The 19,342-nt window shown below is 48.6% G+C and overlaps 4 protein-coding genes across 4 annotated transcripts, besides 1 other annotated feature; 1 reads left to right on the top strand and 3 right to left on the bottom strand.

Moving 5' to 3' along the window:
* Positions 1–731: 731 nt before the first annotated feature.
* Positions 732–3,191, bottom strand: FPSE_11564 (uncharacterized protein; the record flags this gene model as incomplete). The annotated part of the gene is made up of 1 exon (XM_009264681.1): positions 732–3,191. The coding sequence occupies one exon, from the start codon at positions 3,189–3,191 to the stop codon at positions 732–734; it is 2,460 nt and encodes an 819-aa protein (XP_009262956.1).
* Positions 3,192–3,772: 581 nt separating this feature from the next.
* Positions 3,773–3,838: a microsatellite.
* Positions 3,839–6,004: 2,166 nt separating this feature from the next.
* On the bottom strand, positions 6,005–12,349 carry FPSE_11565 (uncharacterized protein; the record flags this gene model as incomplete). The annotated part of the gene is made up of 3 exons (XM_009264682.1): positions 6,005–6,325; positions 6,387–8,232; positions 8,277–12,349. The coding sequence occupies 3 exons, from the start codon at positions 12,347–12,349 to the stop codon at positions 6,005–6,007; spliced, it is 6,240 nt and encodes a 2,079-aa protein (XP_009262957.1).
* Positions 12,350–13,226: 877 nt separating this feature from the next.
* Positions 13,227–14,687, bottom strand: FPSE_11566 (uncharacterized protein; the record flags this gene model as incomplete). The annotated part of the gene is made up of 1 exon (XM_009264683.1): positions 13,227–14,687. One exon carries the CDS (start codon positions 14,685–14,687, stop codon positions 13,227–13,229), a length of 1,461 nt encoding a protein of 486 aa, XP_009262958.1.
* A 1,781-nt stretch (positions 14,688–16,468) lies between these two features.
* On the top strand, positions 16,469–18,382 carry FPSE_11567 (uncharacterized protein; the record flags this gene model as incomplete). Its single annotated transcript, XM_009264684.1, has 2 exons — positions 16,469–16,978; positions 17,096–18,382. The coding sequence occupies 2 exons, from the start codon at positions 16,469–16,471 to the stop codon at positions 18,380–18,382; spliced, it is 1,797 nt and encodes a 598-aa protein (XP_009262959.1).
* Between the last annotated feature and the right edge of the window lie 960 nt (positions 18,383–19,342).

The following is a 19,342-nucleotide window of genomic DNA, read 5'->3' as shown; positions in this document are numbered from 1 at the left end:
CGTGTATGGTTTGGAACTCCTCAAAGAATGGTTGCTCAAAGTATATGAGGTTGAGTATTATTTATTAGGCAAGTCACAGATTTTCACGATCGTATATTTTGATTCTATATCAGTCGCACAACTTCTTGGCAGTTCATCTTGTCAATGATGCATAGACCTAGTAACGAGACGTCCCTGAAAGGCTGAGAATATCCCCAAATACGTCATGCGAGATCAAGATCTCAGTCGAGCGGGTCTCGATCGATGTGCAGATGCTTGATACCCAATTAGGCATAACCGAGAGCTCTCTCTTCGGTCCAACCTTCAATAATTTCGAGGTAAAACAAAGTTGAAAGCTTAAAGAACGCGACTGTTTGAGGCGTCAAGGTCTTGAGTGTAAGTGAGCTAGTTATGCTTTGACCGTTGAACCCAGGAGGTTGGTTGCTGACTGGGTATGTCTTTAACTAATTTCAAGTAGGAGAGCTAGATAGATTAATTATATAAATAAGGTAAAGAATGACAAAAACGATGCTCTGAAGTGGTTCATAACAGGCGTTAACTAGGAAAGGCGCACGTCGAGTGCATGGCTAGGTATACTATATAAAATATCGAAATGTTTCCAAGTCCAAACGCTTCGCTCCATTTTCTTTAAACAAACCATCCAAAGCCTTTAGTGCAAATTCAAATTCAAATGTAAAATCCTGCTAAATTCGTCCCATATAATTAGAAAATCCCCCCGTTTTCTCGTTTGATCAATGGGAGAGCGATTGCAGCAACCCCTCGTCGTCCATTCCCAGCGATCGTGCTTCAAAGCTCAGTCGAGATCGTCCAGCCAATTCCCTCATGAGAGGCTCGATAGTGTCGAATCCGCTCATGTCGTCGCTAATGCTTCCAGCTTCCAGCTCCTCCCTCGTCCTCACGAGTTGCTCCAGGAATTCTCGCTCTGATGTGCCTGCCCTGGTCATCATTCGGCCTCGACTCGAGGGTCTCATCGGGGATGGCTTTTGCAACTGTGACTTTTCGTCGTCATCATCGGAGACCCAGCCCTGTGCTTTGCTGGGCTTCTTATCGTTGGAATTGGCGAGTGTGCGGTTGAGATTGTCCAGTACTGGCACGAGTGCTCGTAGCCATACGTCTCCGTTACGCTCTAGTCGGCGAACGCGGCGTTCCATCTCCCTGATGCGGTACTCTCGGTAAGCTTCATAACGTCGAAGAACCTCCGCACCAGTTGCGTTGTCATCACTTTCCACTCGGCCCGTAGTCGCTCTTCGCGCTCTAGGTTGGGGGCTACTGCTTGATGCCGCTTCTTTGCGCTTGCGCTCGTTGTCTCGTGCCGCATTCCATTCTCGACGTCGGGAGAGGGATGTCCGGTCTTGAGAGCCCTGATCGTGAGTTGGTGATGATCGAGCCGACTGAGGCGGTGTTGGAGAGCCGTTCATGTAAGAAGCTGGGGAGGGTGAAATTGGCCGGCTTGCTGTGCCTTCGTCTGCAATCAGAAAGCTAACTCCACCTGATTTAGATTTCGGGAGAGGTTTGATTGTTTCGGAATCCGCGCTGCTCCTTTTCTCAGGAAACGTGCTGGTGCTAGTTGATGGAGGAGGCGATGGCTTGACGTTCGCGACGACCATGATAGGGCAAATACTCTGTCGCTGAGGCGATTTTAGAGGGACGGGCGGGGGTTCATCCGTATCATCCTCTGGTACCTCCTTGATTGTATCGTAGTCAGATTCCTGTCTGGGCTCCGGAGTATTGACCAACATGCTGCGTCGCTTCAAGGAAGCAGCCTCAAGATCCCTCTTCTTCTTGTCCCTTACTTTGTCACGACGATTTTGTGATGATTTGGATGAAGAAGCAGGTGAATCCTCGCCGCCCTTTTGGCTAGAATAGTCCCGGGATGCACGCAGAGGGTTTTTGGTGATAACTGTAACAGAAGGCTCATCAGACTGTTTGGTTGGTGGTAGTATGCGCGACTCTCTGGCCGCAACAGACTTCGCCTCGACTGGCCTAGCCTCTGCAACTATAGGGTCGTTGTCGCTTGTAGTCATGATGCTTTTGGAGAGTGAATGCTGGTAGGAACCGTCTCGGGAGACAGGACGGGCAGATGAAGTAGATTCTGACGTGATTTCTGTCGTGACTGGCTGAGACATCATGGTATCGATCGATAAGTCACCAAGATGCACGAAGCGACCCCCTGGAGAGTTGGAATTTCGCGAGGGAGCTCGTTCATGCTGAGCCGGGTTCGCTGTAGACATGTTCCCCTGGTCGTGGTTTTGAAATCCTCGGGACTGCTCGTTAGCTTGTCTGACCTGCTCCGAGGATACAATCCTTGGAGGAGGCGTTGCCATAACGTTCAAGTGCTCTGATGACCTAGTCTGGCTGCTGCTATTAATAGTGCCCGAATGAAACTGTCCTTCAGTCGTGGTCTTCGGAGATCTTTGGGGTACCGAGGATAGGAGAAGCTGAGAATTTGCTGGGCTCACTGAAGGACTCGTCTCCCGATCCTCCTTGACGGTGCGTAATACTGTCACGACACCCTTGTCGTTCACCACGGCTCTCGTGGGACCGTATTGGGAACTAAGGGGCCTGGTGTTTCGTTGCTGGTAGACAGGATATTGAGACCTGGGTGCTCGACCAAATGGCGAGGCGTCCAAGGGGATAGATATTGCGATATGCCTGTGCCCCCCTATCGTGGTGCCCGAGACAGCTGAGTCTGGGAGGCGAATTGTCTGAGGCGACTTGGAAAATGATTTACTTCTTTTGCCCAGCTTCCGTAGCCTGTACCATCGCCCCCTGTCTTCGGGGGAGATATCATCAGGGATAGACATGAAGTTACCAGATGGCGGGCTGTGATTCCTCAGGAAGTCAATCAGCTCTGCAATGCCATCATGCGGTTCGCCGTCGTCCTCCTTCTGGCCGATGAAAGTGTCGTCGTTGAATCGCACGTCCTGGTCCTGGTCCTGATCCTGGCTAGGTCGGGCAGACAGGTTTGATGCGGACTTTGCTCTAGGCCGGGTACGTGCTTGTGCTTGAAACTGGGAGCTTGAGCGAGGTAGATTTTGGTACGAACGCCGATTCAGCCTCTTGGATCCAGATGCAGACGCAAAAGCAGATGCAGATGGAGAAGAAAAGCTTGGAGGGACTGTGCGAGGACAGGAAGCGCCATTGCCCAACGTGACAGAGGCCTCAGGATCGAGGCCAGTAACTTGAGCCATACCGGGCCAACAATCAATGAAACATGGGTCCAAACAATCAATTATTTGATTGCTGGATTTGTTATGTTTGTTTGTCTAGACGCTCTTGCCCAACGATGCACTTGCATTCATGGAGAGACAAGACGATGGCCTATAGTATTGTGTTAGCATGGATATGTGCAAAAGAAGGAAGAAGAAAAAGAAAAGATCCTGTTTCAGCTGACCCTACGTACATACAGTATGATCTCTGCTATTGGGGTGTGCTTGTCGTTTACTTGTTCCTCTGGAGGATAGGGAGACGGGATGTTGCAGACGGGAGAATGCGTGATAGTGGAGATGAACAGGTAATCTGTGTCACTCGGAGAGAGATCGCATATAATACACAAATCGATGGTGAACTAGAAAGCCACAAAGAGGTATCTCGGTACTCTGTGACTAGCAATCTGGATGGCCAAGATTGTGACAAAGATGAAGAAATTGAGAAGTGATTGTGTTGCAAAAAGAAAAGAAAGAGGTTAATGAATTAGCTACAAGACCGGGGGAGTGACGCCTCGTTATGCCCACGTCCCATAGCTTAATCCCATCTCTTAGTCTGTCATGTATCCATGTCCCAGCCAGTTTAGCCCAGCCCAGCATAAGACAGTCCACTCCAGTCCAGCCCAATTCAGAATCAGGGCCCTTCTTCTCTTGTTCCCTCCTCTCTCAGGCCCCTCTCGGGCTCACGAAACACTCACAAGACAAGCAGAGAATGCCGTCACTCCCCGTAGAACCCTGGACAGCCACAAAAGACCAAGATTGCCGCTATTACCTCTAGCTCTGGGCCCAATGTTAATTATTCCATTTAATGGATGGGAGGCGGAAACCCTTTGGCCAATTCCCCAATCAGGGTCTCTCTGTAACAAGGGAGATCGTCTCCTTTGTTCTAAGCCCAGCTAATCTCTGCTACGCGTCCCTTGTTTTTTGTCCCTTTCCAAGGTTGCAATGACGAAGGAAACGAAGCCAAGTCGCCCGGCTATTCGGGTTACGACCACGATCAGCGTCTGTACAGTACCTACTAGAGTTAACTACTTACCTACCTAGGTAGTACCTATACTATCTATACATAGGTACAATTCCACTCAACGTCAGCTAGTCATATTTGCTTTGGAGATCTCATTTTCCTGCCCCATGTCTAGCTCCGCTCCTATCACATTTGCTTCTTTTTTGCTTCTTTTCTGCCCCTCGATGAATTAGAGATCTTTATGCATTAAGAATGTCTCTTTATCCCACCAGACCGCAATTAAAACAGAGTCTTAGACCCCAGCCTCTCCCACAAACTTTGCCTATCGAGAAAAAGCAAGGCGCAGTATTGTCGTCACCGCTGATATGTGAGTAAATCGAGGTGGACCTGCCAGGTGGTGTTCGGTCTTGTGAACAGACACAAAGTGACAAAAATTTGTCAGTGCGGAAACACCAATGACTTGCTTAGATCATTATATCATGACTATCTTATCTTGTACTGTACTCATGGCGTATGTGTTATTCGTTGCACCACCTGAGCGTGTGACCCAACCTCGTACGCGAACGCAACAGCAGAGCAGTTTTCTCCCGTCTCAACCACAAACCAAACTCAAGTCCCAAGAGTGAGGGAGAGGACCATTTCTTTTCAGCTCTCTCTCATCGTGGTCCCAAAAAAGCCACCGCCGATCTCATCTGCGGGAACCGTTAGCGCCTTCGCTTTGCCAAGTTACCGAGTAGGGGGAAGTAATTTGTGTGCCTGAGTGGTCTTTTCAGGTGCATCTGCACCGTAGCGTCATGGCTGTTGCTATCTATCATCTTGGCTCGCCCGCCCTCTTTAACAAAGAAAAGCCACAGGGGAACTAAGAATGCCCACACTCTGTCGTCAGCGCCTGAACCATCACGGGCTCTTTACATCATTATCCTGTTGTATCCGTACGCCTCGAATTCGTTGTCGCGTTGCACCGACCATGATAGTGTAAGTGCACAACTTTCTTCTTGTGATGGATGACTATGACTGGGATCGGACATTACATTACCTGACCTGACCCTGTCTTCTGCTAGGGCCCCTTGCCACCGGCCCCCTGCTAAGTGAGATGACAAAACCCTGGCTCTTGGAGATCGTCTTCACTAACGGATGGTTAGGCGAGCTGAACCATGCTCATTTGCGTAACCACCTAGCCACCAGACTAGTGGCTAGCAGAAAAGTTGGCCTCCTAAGTCTTAGGGTATAGAAATAAGCAGTCTAAGAATTATAGTCTAAGTGGCATAAGCTGTCCTAATAATTTTGTCTCTTGTGCTCATAGCCGTTAATTTTTCCGATACCCTAAGGCCAGACTGATGTTTTGTTTCATATCACGTGACACGGAATACCAACATCAGGTTTGGGAAATATCGGGTTTGATTCAAGTCTCAAGTCGTGCAGACATTTTCTACGCATCAACTTAACGTGTATGGTCGAGAATATAATCCCCAGTGCTACCATAGCTCATCGTCAAGCCGCGTTATGATATACGCCTCCAATCTTGGGGGCGTCTGGCTTGTTCAATCGGGAGCCTCGCATTCTCCCTTGCATATTAATCACCCTAAAGCCCACCCGCGTGTGCAATCACCAGGCTATCTTGTGCCTTAGCCTCGCATTATGTTCTCGAGCCAAGAGAAACGCACCGATTTGGGGCATCTCCAATTCTTTGAGTGCTGTAGTCTTTGCAGCTTCTTCCCATGCCAATCGTGAATGTCCCATACAAAGGGAAAATGATGCAAATCTTCCTTCAACGCCCATAAAATGCTTCAAGCTATCTATAACCCTTCTATTATACTAAACAAATTGACCTCCTTTACCGCTTTTTTGGTACAAAGAGACTTGGTTTAGCCTTCTTCCGCGATGGAGGTGGTGGACCAGGTGGACGTCTGGTTTGCTGAGTCTGGTTATTTCCATCCAAAGACTGTCGATGTCCTTGGTTTGAAGGCCCAGTTGGGATTTTCGGGCCAGTTGGTATAGCCGGACTGGTCGGCATGGAAGGAGGTGGCCTTTCGGGAGGCACCAATCCCATCACCGACAATGCTGAGGGATCCACGGGAGTCTTGGGCGGTCGGGGTGGCTTCTGCCCAAATTTGCCCATGAGACCACCGCCTCGAACTTTGCTGTCACTTGCTATCTACGTCACTGTTAGCGGATGGACGAACGAACTGTTGTGCCTTCTGATAATGTCAACGTACCCTCTTGGACACTGGTTGATTTGTCTCCTGCCCCTCATGTGGTCGCTTCTTTAGTTCTCCTGCAGATTTGCTTGACGACGTGTGAATCACAGGAGGTCCAGCAAACCGCGGTATAATTCCTGTTTCATCACTTGCTCCAATACCAGGGATCTGTGGTACGGGGGTTGGTTTCTGAGCTGCGATGCTAGTTGGCGAATTCGACCGAGAAGAAGGCACTGAGGACATTGTGTACGATGCGTCTCGGATAACAACTTCTCGGTCTTGGATTTTAGGTGGCGGTGGTGGAAGGTAAGCACCAGGTTTAGCCTTTTCCAGAGGTTTCCTGAACATCGACAAGATGTCACCCTTGGTATACCGATCTCTAGACTGAGCATCTTCGATAAGCTTTTTCCAGAACTCGCCTTGAACCAATGCCCTTGAGTCACCAAGAATCCAGAGAGACGACTTGGCACGAGTTAGACCAACGTTCATACGCCGAATGTCAGTCATGAAACCGATACCACCCGTAGAACTGGCACGAACACATGAGAAGATGATGATTTCACATTCACGACCCTGGAAAGCATCTGTCGTGTTGAACTCGATAATGTTCGTGATACCCTCACCATATCGCGACCGGAAACGGTTCCTCAACTCGAAGAGCTGGGCTTTATAAGGTGTGATGATACCAATTTTGCCTGTTAGATCGCACTCGCCGTATTCGTTGCTGAAGCGATCGTACATTTGCATGGCGACATCCAGCTCCCTGGTGTTGACCAGAGACTGTCCCTTGTGACCTCGTGCCTGAACACCCTGGACATCAAAGAAGCGGTAAGGCCCAAGTAGAGCACTCTGGTGCCATGGCTGTTGCCGGAGTTCATGCATGTTTTGGCCATCAGCAAGTTGCCCCTCGTAGAACTCGCGACTGGGGAACATGCTAATTTCGGGGTGCATGCGGTACTGCATGTCCAGTAGATGAACCCAGTCGGGGTGGTTCTGTTGCATCCGGACGAACAAACTTTGATCGTAACCGAATTTTGCTGCCGACTGGGAGAGGACTGTGGGGGGTAGCTGTTTGGGATCACCGACAAGAACACACCTGTAGCAACCATACTTGAGGGGGATCAAGGCGCTCAGCTCTACACACTGAGCAGCTTCATCGATGATGACCGTTTCAAACTCGACATCCAGGTTTCGGAACATTTCGTGGCCGCTACCACTCAGAGTGGCGCACAGAACTTGGGCGTTGTTCAAGATTTCTTGCTGGACTTGTCGGCGGCGTACTTCCATCTCTCGAGCTACCGAATTGCCGCTGCTCTTGTCAGCATCGATCTGCTTACCGATGTCCATCTGTCGTCGTTTTAGCGCGTCAAACTCTCGGGAATGCTTGGTGTAAGTTGTTCGGTCCTCGTGGTCTTTTGACGCTTCCATGAGAGGTCGAAGGACTGCTAGTTGCTCTTTGATCTTTCCGGCATCCTCATGAAGCTTGTCGCGGTTGGCCTTGGCTTTGTCCTTGGTTTGATCACCCTCCAGGCGGGCCTTGACAAGCTCGTCCAGAGTCACATCTCTTACAGCGGCGTTAATGGCGTCGCTTCGGCCAAGTCGTAGCACGTTGATACTCTTGGTCTTGCCTGAAATTGTCTTCACTCCAGCCTTCAGTCGTAGCACTAGCTCGTCTACAGCAGCGTTGCTGGGCGCGCAAACAAGAAGCTTTTTGGATCGTTTTTGGTTGTTTGGCGCCTGTAGGCCAGTCGGCCGTAGAGGAACACCCACAGGGAAACCTTGATTGCTAGCTTGACTAAGCTGTTCGGAGAGTAAGGTGCCAACCATGGCAACAATGGTCTTGGTTTTTCCAGTACCGGGTGGACTACTTGTGTCAGTTTTGAATACGATTATAACAGAGCAACTTACCCCTGAATAAGAGTGAAACCATCATTGTCATGCGCACCGAGAACAGCCATAGCTTGTCCATGGTTCAGAGAATAGTTTTGCATGCAGTTGTTGACCTTCGCCTCATCATATCGAAGAATCGGAGACGGTTTCGCATTCAGAATCTCGTCCATTAGATCGTAATACTGCAAGCTTTCCAGGGCAGCATACTCTCGCTCGATCGTAGTCATGTTGGTAATTTTCACTCCAAACACGCTGACGTTGGGAGTCAGCACCTGTGTCATAGAGTTGTTTCGAGAAGCCACACGGTATGTGATCTCGACCAACTCTTTTTTGTAGGTGATACGATGAACTCTGGCCAAACAATGCCGAGCTGTCTGGTCTCCTAGTGGGTTTTCTGATTCGGAAACGAGAAGAATATCACCCTCAGAAACGCCACGCTCCCGATTTTGAACCACTGGCATCGTGAAAGTTGCCTCCAGATAGCTATCGACACTGGCACGACTTGCAATCTTCATGCCAAAGGCTTGGGAAGTTATCTCATCTTTGGCTGTGACGAAAGAACGCCAAGCTTCTGAGGCCAGAAGTGGAAAGAATGTGTCTTGATAGGTCTTGGGGTCCGAATACTTGGTAGCGACCTCGGATGCAACTGGGCCCTTCGGAGGATCGTTACCGCCGTGGAAGATATCCCAAGATAGGATGGTGTTGTGCAGCCGGTCCATAGGTGGAATCAACCTGGCTCTCATCTCTTTGACTGAGCGTTGTTGTCTAACCTTCTTAACCGGTCTACGAACCATATCTTGCATGGCTTTTGAAAGACGTTTCTCAGCCTCGCTCATAGTCTTCAGACCTCCGGTGCTTAAGGCGGCGAGTTCGTTATCAGCATCTTCGTCCTCCTCTTCGTCCTCATCAGATTCTTCATCCGAACTGTTGACCATTATCTCACTCTTGCCGTGATCCTTGCCGCTGAGGCCAAGACCAAGTAAGCCTGAGCCCTCACCAGGTACAGTCTCTCCTCTAAGAGCCTTGGCTTTTGCAATAGCTGCAGCGTCGCGCTTCTGTTTTTCAAGCTTCTCCTTCTGTCTACTCTCTTTCAGAGCGGAGATAGATTTCTGATCAGGTACCTTCGGCTTAGACTTGAGCATAGCATTGGTCTTCGATTTGGCCCTTGCCTGTTCCCGAGCTTTCTGGGCGTCAAGCTGCTTGAGGATGGGACTGTCAATAGATCTACTAAGTTCATGCACATCATCGCGGTTAGATCTAGATGATGGGGTTGTGATGGTGCCACTGGATGAGGTGCCAGACTTTGACCAAGCATCGATCTTGCTCTGCTTCTTAACAGTATCTTTGGATTTAGAAGATGGTGTTCCCTTCCCAGCGAATCCTAGCTGGATGATTTGCACCTCATCGTCCGATTGTCCAAGGGCTTGAAGAAGTTCTGCTCGTTGTTGGTCGGTCATATTGGTCGACCTGACATACTTTCCGGGGATATTAGTAGGCAAGCAAGCATCAGTGATGAGTTTACGGGAGGATGGGGCAATTTCAAGTTTGTTTTCTCGGAGTCGTGTCAGAATTTTGCAGATGACTCTGACGGTGACATCAACGAGCCACTTGTCCTTCAAGCGGATCATAATCTCCATGCCAGAAAAGTACTGCTTCGGAGCACCAAGAATTGAAGTCATGGTGTCCTCCTCACTCTTGCTCAGCGCCTTGGAGATAGCTGAGGTGATCAAGCCGTCCTCCGCAACCAGAGCTTCAGCGAGCTCCATGATCTCGCGACAAAACTCTGTCATGATGGCGTTCTGAATGTACCGGGACCATCCATCAATATTCCTGCATGCTGTAGACACAAATCGCCATTGCTCATTCCACCACCGCAAGACTTTGGCAGCCGACATGGGCTCCAGTGTTTTGACTCGCAAAACTCCAGAGATTGGATCAGTCAATCCGCGAAGAATATCTCTACTCATATTGAGAATAGGTCGAATGGGGCCCCAGGGGTAAGGCGGCTTCAAAACTCGTTCCAATGCCCACACTATCGATGACAGCGTTTGATCAGGGTGAAGCTGGGACATTTGCTCAAAAGCTCCGCTCTGGGATAATTCTCCAGTCCAGCTTTTAAGTAATTCAGAAGCTGCTTCAGCGAGCGCCGATTCTCCGTGAGTCGATAGTGCTATAGTGCCCTGGAACGCCAGTCGGTCATTGAAAAGAGTGTTCAAGTCTGTAGCGTCCAACTCCGATACTCGGCCGAGTAGATTTCCAAGGATATCAACTGTTTCACCAAGGGATTTGTTGAAGCTCTTGCTCGAATCAGTCAACTGATCGTTGCCTTTCAAAGCTCTGACTTGCTCAACACCAACCAGTGGCTCCAAAGACAAGATAATATCTTTAGCGAGGTCAATCCGCTCACTTGATACGTCAAACATCTCAACAACACCTTGCCAGAAAACCTTGGAGTCCCTGATGACGGCTGACTGAAGCTGGTTGCCATCGAGACATGCCGAGTACTCTTCTGCGAATATCTTCATATCTAGTTTCATGGCAGTTTGCATGGCCAGCCTGGCTGCGTTTGCCACTTGAAAGGTCTGCCAACCCTCCCGTTCTTGTAAGGGTGCACGCAAGTTTCGGAGAATGAGGTCTTTGTACTTCATCGGTAGGTTAAATGCGCAACAAGCGTAGAGGTGAGTGGTACCAGCACCGATTTTGGTCTCCTGGTCAACAAATGTCGACATAGTGAGCTGCAATGCATCGAATCCAGCTCGGGCGCAAGCTGCACGACCTGGCTCTCCTATAGTCTGATCCTTGGCAAGCGTCTCGAGCAGAGTGTGCATAAAGCCATCGCAAGCGTCATATCTCTGATCACGTTGGATAGACTCTAGCCAAGGGTTTACCCAAGAGGTAGGGAACGGGGCGCGAGATGCGCCACTGTCAAAGCCAGTCCAGCAGTTGTCTAGTGATTGACGGAGCAAGTTCTTGTAGACTCGACTTTTCAAGACTAGATCAGGAATAACAGTAGGCCGGGCATCACCAATAATGTCCCAAAAGGCCCTGGGCGCTTTCTTGAAGAAGTTTGTCAAGACAATGATGTTGGTAACCAAGACACTTTCTGCAGGACAATCCTGAATGTGACGAAATAGAAGGTCGTAAATACTCAAACTCCCAGGCTTAAGCTCTAGGTCCCGTAGGCGTTGAGGAATAACATCTGCACTCAGTGTTCTCATTATTTCGTTGAAACTTTGCCAGAATTGTTCAATATCGGGCCATGACTCTGGGGCGAGCGGATCTCTTCTGCTGATATCGTCGATGGCCCTTGAGAGTCCACCACTAACAGCCCAGTCGAATTGATCAAGCGTCATGGCGTTGCTGTCGAGATTCTGATAGTTGTTTGTTGCCCACGTGCGTCGGTCTTGATTCCTGAGATCGAAGATGAAGTATGTCATTCCAGGCAGGGGCTCCTTTGTTCCAAGTTTGAGACCACTCTTGCCTTGAAGACGCTGGAAAACAAATTGAAATGTTGTTCGTCGCTCTGGATCCTCCATGTAAGGCATGCAGCACAACGCCTCATAAACAGAGATGTGGACCTCTGATAGATGTTCACCAAGTTGCGACTTTTTGAAGACAGAACATGTGCCTATGATCTTCTCGATAGCTGCCCTTGCCCATTGCAGACTCTGGTCGATCCGCATGACATCTTTGCTTTGAAGCATGGACTTGATTTCGTTGGCAACCTCTTCACTCCATTTATCCTGGAACTGTTGCAGAAGAGGTCGGCGGTTCATGTGCCAGTTGTAAACACAGTCTGCGCAGTGCTTTAGGCAGAGGTTGAGCCGGTCTCCAAGCTGCTTTCCCCATTTTCCTTGGCTGGCTTCATCAAACCCAAAAATCAAGCAGTTCCAGTATGTGACTTCCAGACGCATTCGTCCTTGTTCAATTCGCTTCGTCTTTTCCTCTTGCGAAATGGCTGATTCAGGGTCATGTTGGATCCTGTAATTTTCGTTGTCTTCATCGTTGATACGAGGGCACAGCAGATGGCATTCGTCGTCAAAGGTTTGGATCTTCTCGTACCACTGGTTGAGTTCTTCGTGAAGATCCATTATGAGATTTCGAAGTTACTGATATGTTTGCGCATCTCTTGGAATCAGGTCTGGAACAAAGTCTTCGGGCTTGGGCCGGATACCGGTAGGGTGGTGGGTTTCGCGGCCGAAAGAGGTGCGATGCGACACGGACTATTCGAGGCAAGGTTTTCAGGTCGACCTTGTATTCTAGCTTGTGCCTTGGTGTCGTGAGTTTGTTGATGGTGGGCGTGGTAGTCAATTATGGCTGGGATAGAAATCGAAGAAATCTATGTCGACATTAAAAGGCCGTTGTTGCTAGGGGCAGTTTCAGTTTTGAAATCAAACAACCCGTTGCAAGGTCGCTCGCGGATGGCGTTGAGAAGTAAAAGAGTGATGAACTGGAGAGAAATAAGCCAACGTAATTGAATGGAAATGTATATGCCCTACCAATGCCTTTGTCAATCGGCAAATGATGAGACTGCAATATGTGATGCAAGAAAACAAATGGGACCGGGAAAATAGCTGGACAGTCGAAACTTTGAGTTCAGATGGAGACAATGGAACGAACGACCTTGGTCCCAGTTTCCAAGCTTCGACGCGCTTGGTTTGCCGCGTCTCTGCAGGGGGTTTAATGAATAGGGTGGGGTGTCGTCGTCGCTGAGCAGCCACTGAGGTATGGGTGCTTGCTCTCCTGGGCAGGGTAGCCTGTGTGTAACTGGGCTGGATCTTTTCTTTCTTCCTGTTCCCACGTCTTTTTATTCGTGTTATGGGCACATTCAGAAAGCGGGCTACACATTGAAGTACTTTCGTAAAGTGTATGGGGAATGTTGTGAAGAAAGAACAAGAAAATACGCAACACATACTCTTTATATACTACACTGGCCCAAGACCTTATCTTATCATCTGCGTTATGCAGTTAATCACTGTCCTCTACCTTTGCCTCCTTTGATCCCGCTTTGCCTCCATACTGCCGTTTGCCTGTTCTTTCCATGAGCTCATCAAGTGGACACTCCGATTTATTCCACTCCTCACTCCCCTCACTTGTGTTTGCTCTGCAGCGGATGCAGCTTCGCCCATGCTGAACAAACAATTTGTGCAGCCCATACTTCAAGTGGTCGGGTATGCGGACTTCCAAGTGACTGAACGTTTGATCTCGAGTGGCTTTCGGTGGCATCCATTTCAACCATCCACTAATGCGGTGCACATGGGTATCAACTGCGAAGCTAGGCTGTTGCAGACAAAAGAGGATAACACAGGATGCCGTCTTAACGCCGATGCCAGGAAACTTGGTAAGCGTCTGCATCGCTTCGTCCGGGACCATCCCATGTATATGGTCCAACGAAAGAATCTCTTGGTCTGTCTTCAAGATCTCCAGGTCTTTTTGACCCTGTGTCTTACCCTCTGCTCCGGTGAGTCCCGTTGCTTTGCCTCCGCTCTTCTCTTCCAAGAAAGCCTCTCGTCGCTTCGTGTTCTCTTCATAGACTAGCTCTAAGATTGTTTTGATATCCTTTCCTTTAACCTGAGACAGACCGCCGGTTTTGATAGATTCAACAATGGTTGGAAGAGGGGCAGTTCTGACTTTGTTCCAGTCCACACTGCCCTTACCAATGCCTTTGTCGATAGTTCCAAAAGTGCTCACCAGTCCGCGAAATGCTGCGCTGGAGTTGCGGTTCGATGTGTTCGCGCTTAGGCGGGTTCTAATCAAAGCGTCTAGGACAGATGGAACTTCTCCGCAGCCTGAGACTTCAAGAGACGGTGCTGGTATCTTCTCAGGGGCATTGGCCTCTCCGTGGATTTTGGCCAGTCGACGATAGGCTTCGTCGCAGTCTTCTTCTGATGGAGCTTCCCACTCAGGAAAAGGTGTAATACCAGGAGTAAGCCCGTATGGATTTTCCTTGGTCTTCTTGGCCGTTTTGCGGACTGGTGCTCCCATCGTCACATTGGCGTCTTCATCCTCATCTTTGACTTCCTGCTTGATGGAAGAAGATTTACTCGACCTCTTAGCCTGGGGTTTCGTGCTCGACTCCTCATCTGACTCAAAATAGGAGGATTTGGCGGCTGTTTGCCGCGGTCGCAATGTCCGCCGGGTCACAGGCTTTGTCTCCTGTGGTGAAGGTGGATTCAGAGCTTTGGTGCTTGGCGGAGCTTCAGACGAAACCTCTTCCACCTTGATGGCCTTGATTGACTCCAGCGATTCTCTTGGGGGGGTCCGGATTTTCCGGGCATTCTTATGAGTTGCACGAACAGGTCCGAGATTGTGCGGAAGTTCTTCTGGAAACTCGTCCTTGACCTGGGTTTCGGCATTGGTCTTTTGCTTCTTCGCTGAAGTCTCCTTTTGGCTTTCGACGCCGCGTTTACGCAACGTCCGGGCAGCCATGGTCAATTTTGTCGAATGGGTATAGATGTTAAAACGATAATAGGCTTGATGTGGTGTATATCGACTGCAAAGAGTATTCGGTAGTACGAAAAGCCTTGTGGAATATGGTAGGCACACTCTTATCATTACCAAGAATCATGCGGATTTTGTGATATCAATAACATCAAGTCACTCATTCTGTCATTTACTGTACTCAAAATACTTTTTAGTAGGGTTGACAAGCATGGTTGATCGCATCAATGACCTCAACAGTCGAGACAAGGATCGCTGATTCTGTATCCGCTAAGTACGCCACGAAATGCACGACTCGAAGCTGCCCTGACTAACCTTATTAGGCAGACCTCGGATTAGGTTAGTACACTACCTGTCCGTGTAAGCCATATTACCCTGTATCAGATCATATCAAGTGTTATAATAGTAGAATAACTAAGAAAGTTCTTTGATGACTTCTCAAACAAATAGTAGAGTCCTCGCCTAATCTTTTCTGAGATATTTGACTATTATTGCAGTTACTTTAGTGGTTTATAGTGATAGTGAAATACTAAATCTACTACTAGGGCCAAATTTCGCATTGAATCGTTGGATGACGAAGGAAAAAGAAAAGAAAAGTCGGGGGAACCATAACCAAATGACGTAGCGATCTACGTCGGTGGCTGTAATAGACGGGCTGTTTCCTCCTTTTCTGGACTTGCAGATGCTACCGAATGAAAGCAGGCAGTCTTTTCATTTCTACATTCAACAAACGAAGTCAATATCGGACTCTGAAAGAACTGTAGTCTAGGTAATAGTGGTAAAATAGATTAACAAGAAAACTCTTCCAAGGTGAATATGAATTTCTACAAAAATCGAAGCAAACACATTGGTGGATTGAGTTGCAGGCCTTCACCCGGCATGCCAGCCCTCTCATCACCGTTTTTGATAGATGATAGCAGCCACTAAAATGCATATCAACGGAACATGAGCATCATAAGCATTTCGCTGAACTTTGTATTGTGTTGAAGGTTGGCACAATCACAGCGGAGCTTTACAGGTTGCAGGAGACCTGCTTTGCAGTGCCAGCGAGTGCCACAGACGTTCATCTTTGCATGGAGTAAATCGCCGTCTATTACCTGTCTGTGCTATTGGAAGCGAATTGGTGTGTTGAGGACCGAAAGAAGGAGGAGAACCTCGCCTTGGAATCAAAAAGTTGCATGCCTTTGCCTGATTTGCCTTGTATGTGTAGAAAGAGACAAGTTCAGAGGTTTTATGCTTGTGCATGGCAATACCCGAGAACTGTATGCTCATAACTCGCCTTCTCTCACCGGAGATAAAGAGTACTCGAGAATGTAAAGAAAATATTTGGTCGTTTGCAATTATGGAAGGTGTTCATATACTACTACATGGTCATCGTTGCGATATAACCCTTGCGTTTGAGCTACAGTGTTTGACTTGTAGTCCTATGACAAATCAAAGCCTTCTGAATAAGAATAGTCCATGGTTCACACTGCACGAGCCATATAGTTAGAGCTATTAAAAATAAATGCCATCCTTAGCGTGGGGCAAGTTTTTGTAGATATGCATGCGCATAGAGTTCACTTCTCTCAACCTCTTTCTCCACCACCTTGCCTCTGCACCAACATCATTTCTTTCTTTTTAAACCTCTTCAGATATTTACTGCTCTCGATATTGCTCACTGATGGTACAGGACCTCGGCATATTTTATCAGCTATAATCGCATGCGGCTCACGCAATAACACACACATTCGTTGCTACCTACCTTGGGTTAGCCTACCTCGCACAACATGGTGGTTACACATATTGACATCGAGCAGCGAGAAGAAATGGAGGAGGTGATATTTTTGACTGAAAGACCCACAGGGTTTCCAGAACGCAGAAGGCGTTTATCGTCATGCACACTCGATGGTGTTGACACTGTTGAAGTTCTTGACGCTGTCGAAGTCGTTGATTACGAGGAGATCATCGATCTCACGGCGGATCTCACAGGTCTACCACTTTCTCGTCAAGGCGAGCTCCATTTGGAGAAGATACAAATATTAAATGCCACAGTACAGAAGGATTCATTCATTCGAGTACGGAAGTTTCTATTCGGCAAATACCATGTCAAGTTTGTCCTGGTCAAAACGGTGATCCGATCCCTATCCACAAACGCCATCAAAATCCGCGGCATTCCCTTTATCAAGGCCAGCGAAGCATACTCGAAACCACACGACATGATGCCGAATGAAGTCTGCATGCTCATTTACCAAGATGAAGCAAAGCATCAAGAATTCGTGGACATTAACCTCTCCGATGTTCTCCAATTGCATCATCTTGTTACCACAAACGCCGAATTTCCCAAATTCAACCCTCATTACCCAGAAGAACGAGGCCTTCCAAATAACTGGTACACACATCTGATCTGCCGCTAGAAGCTGGAGGTTTGCTTTGTCGGACAGGGGAGCCGCAAGAGGCAGGTCGAAGAGGCGTTCATCCGCATACACTCGAGTGAAGCAGACACGCAGTCCAAAGTGTCTGATGAAGTTCTTCGGAAGCGATGGCGAGGAAAAACGAATAAAGGAGGGTCATGGATACCCTCGAACGTGGGCAACCCCATCGATCTCGAGTCCGACGCTGAGGACAACAAGAATCGACTCGACGGACAAAGATACACCATGTTCGACTCATGCTCTGGTGCCGGAGGAGTATCCCGAGGCGCCCTTATGGCTGGATTTAAGATCCAGTATGCTATTGATAAGGCACCAGAAGTTTGGGAGACCTATGAGACCAACTTCCCTGACACTGAGCTGTTCCGGATGCCTCTTGACGAATTCATTGCGGAACCCAATGCCGGCCACAAGAGAGTGGATATCCTGCATTTCTCTCCGCCATGCCAGTTCTTTTCTCCAGCGCACACTCATGCGTCCGTACATGACGACGACAACATTGCCGCGCTCTTTGGATGTAATGAACTGCTACAGAAGCTGCGACCGCGTGTTGTTACTGTGGAGCAGACGTTTGGTCTCACTCATGACCGCCACGGCGATTATTTCAACGGCCTCCTTCATGACTTCACGCAGTGGAACTACTCATTTCGCTGGAAAGTGGTTAAGCTCTGTACTTGGGGCGCAGCGCAAGATCGGAAGAGACTGATCATAATTGCTGCTGCGCCTGGGGAAAGATTGCCACCGCTCCCAAAGGCGACACATGGCGACGAACCTGGGTTGTTACCATACAATACTATTGGCAAGGCTCTTAGAGGCATTCAACTTGAAGACGATCTTCATGATCCTGATAGGGTTCACCACTTTAACCCTCCACGCGCCCCATACGACCCAGAACGCCTTGCTGGAACGATCACCACTAGAGGAGGTGACCTATACTATCCCGATGGGTCGAGAAAGTTGACTCTACGGGAGTTTGCAAGCCTTCAAGGGTTCCCAAGGTGGCATTTGTTCTTAGGGAATATCACATCCATCAAGCGACAGATTGGAAACGCCTTTCCACCTGTCACTGTGCGTGTGTTATACAAGCACATAGAACAGTGGCTCCTGAAAGAAGACGGCATGATTCCCTGTGATAACCGAAACATCATTGCCATCGAAGAGGATTCCGAGGATGAGTCACCCCGTTCCCCAGACATGATGGAGGTAGACATCGATGAGAGAAGCAACCATGATTACTGCGTAGCGGAGGCAATGGTGATCGACTTGACCTAACGAGCAGGACACGGTAATTAAGATGGCAGGATGGCAGTTGGATGATTGAGGCGCGGAGTATCTGTGAAGACAAGAAAACGGCTTCACTGACAGAATAATGGCCAATGAGATGGCTAACCTTAGAGGGCCAAGTACTGTAGCGAGCAATGCTTGCACCTGGAGAGCTGGATGTAGGGAGTCGACTATGCAGATTGGTAGTTGTCATGAATTGAACACTTGGTTGTATTAACAAACTTTTTGTTGATATGGATAGGGATAATTGGACATATGACGACCCAGGTACCTAGTATCTAGACTACTAGGTGAATAAAACACGTCTCCCACCACTTCTCTTGTTGATGAGTGAAGGCAACCCTTTGCATTGGAACAGCACGGGCACTAGGTCATTTCCGTATTCTTATGTCCCTTATTCAAAATCTCCCAAAGCACAGCTTGAGATTGTCCAAGTTTATCATGCAAATACTCTGAAATATCCTCTGAGTACTAAGGTATGTGCTCACCTTGAGGCTGCTCGGTTGAGAGTGCCTCTTTAAAGGTGACTCGTTGACAGTGAATCACTGCTGAATTAATGCGGCTGCGATACTTGCTTTAAATTCTGTCGGCCACCCTCTTCCCCCCCTTTCTCTTTATCATCATCACCCAACCTTCTCTCCTACAATTGTAAGGTCCTTTGCAGGAAAGACTGCTGCAGTGGTGGCAGTGTTGACGGCTGGCGGCAGCAACAAACGGCAGGCGCAAACACGGGCTCCTTCATTTCCTCACAGCGCGGCTGCTGCCTGGCTACCTAGTAGGAGGTAGGTAGTTACCTGCACATTTCTGCCCTGCCATTTTCTTTGCCTGCGTTTGTCTCCTCCTCGCTTCATCTCTTTGCAACATTCTTGAGATTCCCGATCCACCAATTTGCTGAGTACTGACATGGTGTTCTGCACGAGTGACAGTCAAAGCCATCTTCTCCAAAGG

This window comes from Fusarium pseudograminearum, chromosome 2 (assembly GCF_000303195.2).
Source record: "Fusarium pseudograminearum CS3096 chromosome 2, whole genome shotgun sequence".
Classification (NCBI taxonomy): domain Eukaryota; kingdom Fungi; phylum Ascomycota; class Sordariomycetes; order Hypocreales; family Nectriaceae; genus Fusarium; species Fusarium pseudograminearum.
Note: the sequence above shows the minus strand (reverse complement) of the source record. Positions and strands in the feature narration are given on the sequence as shown.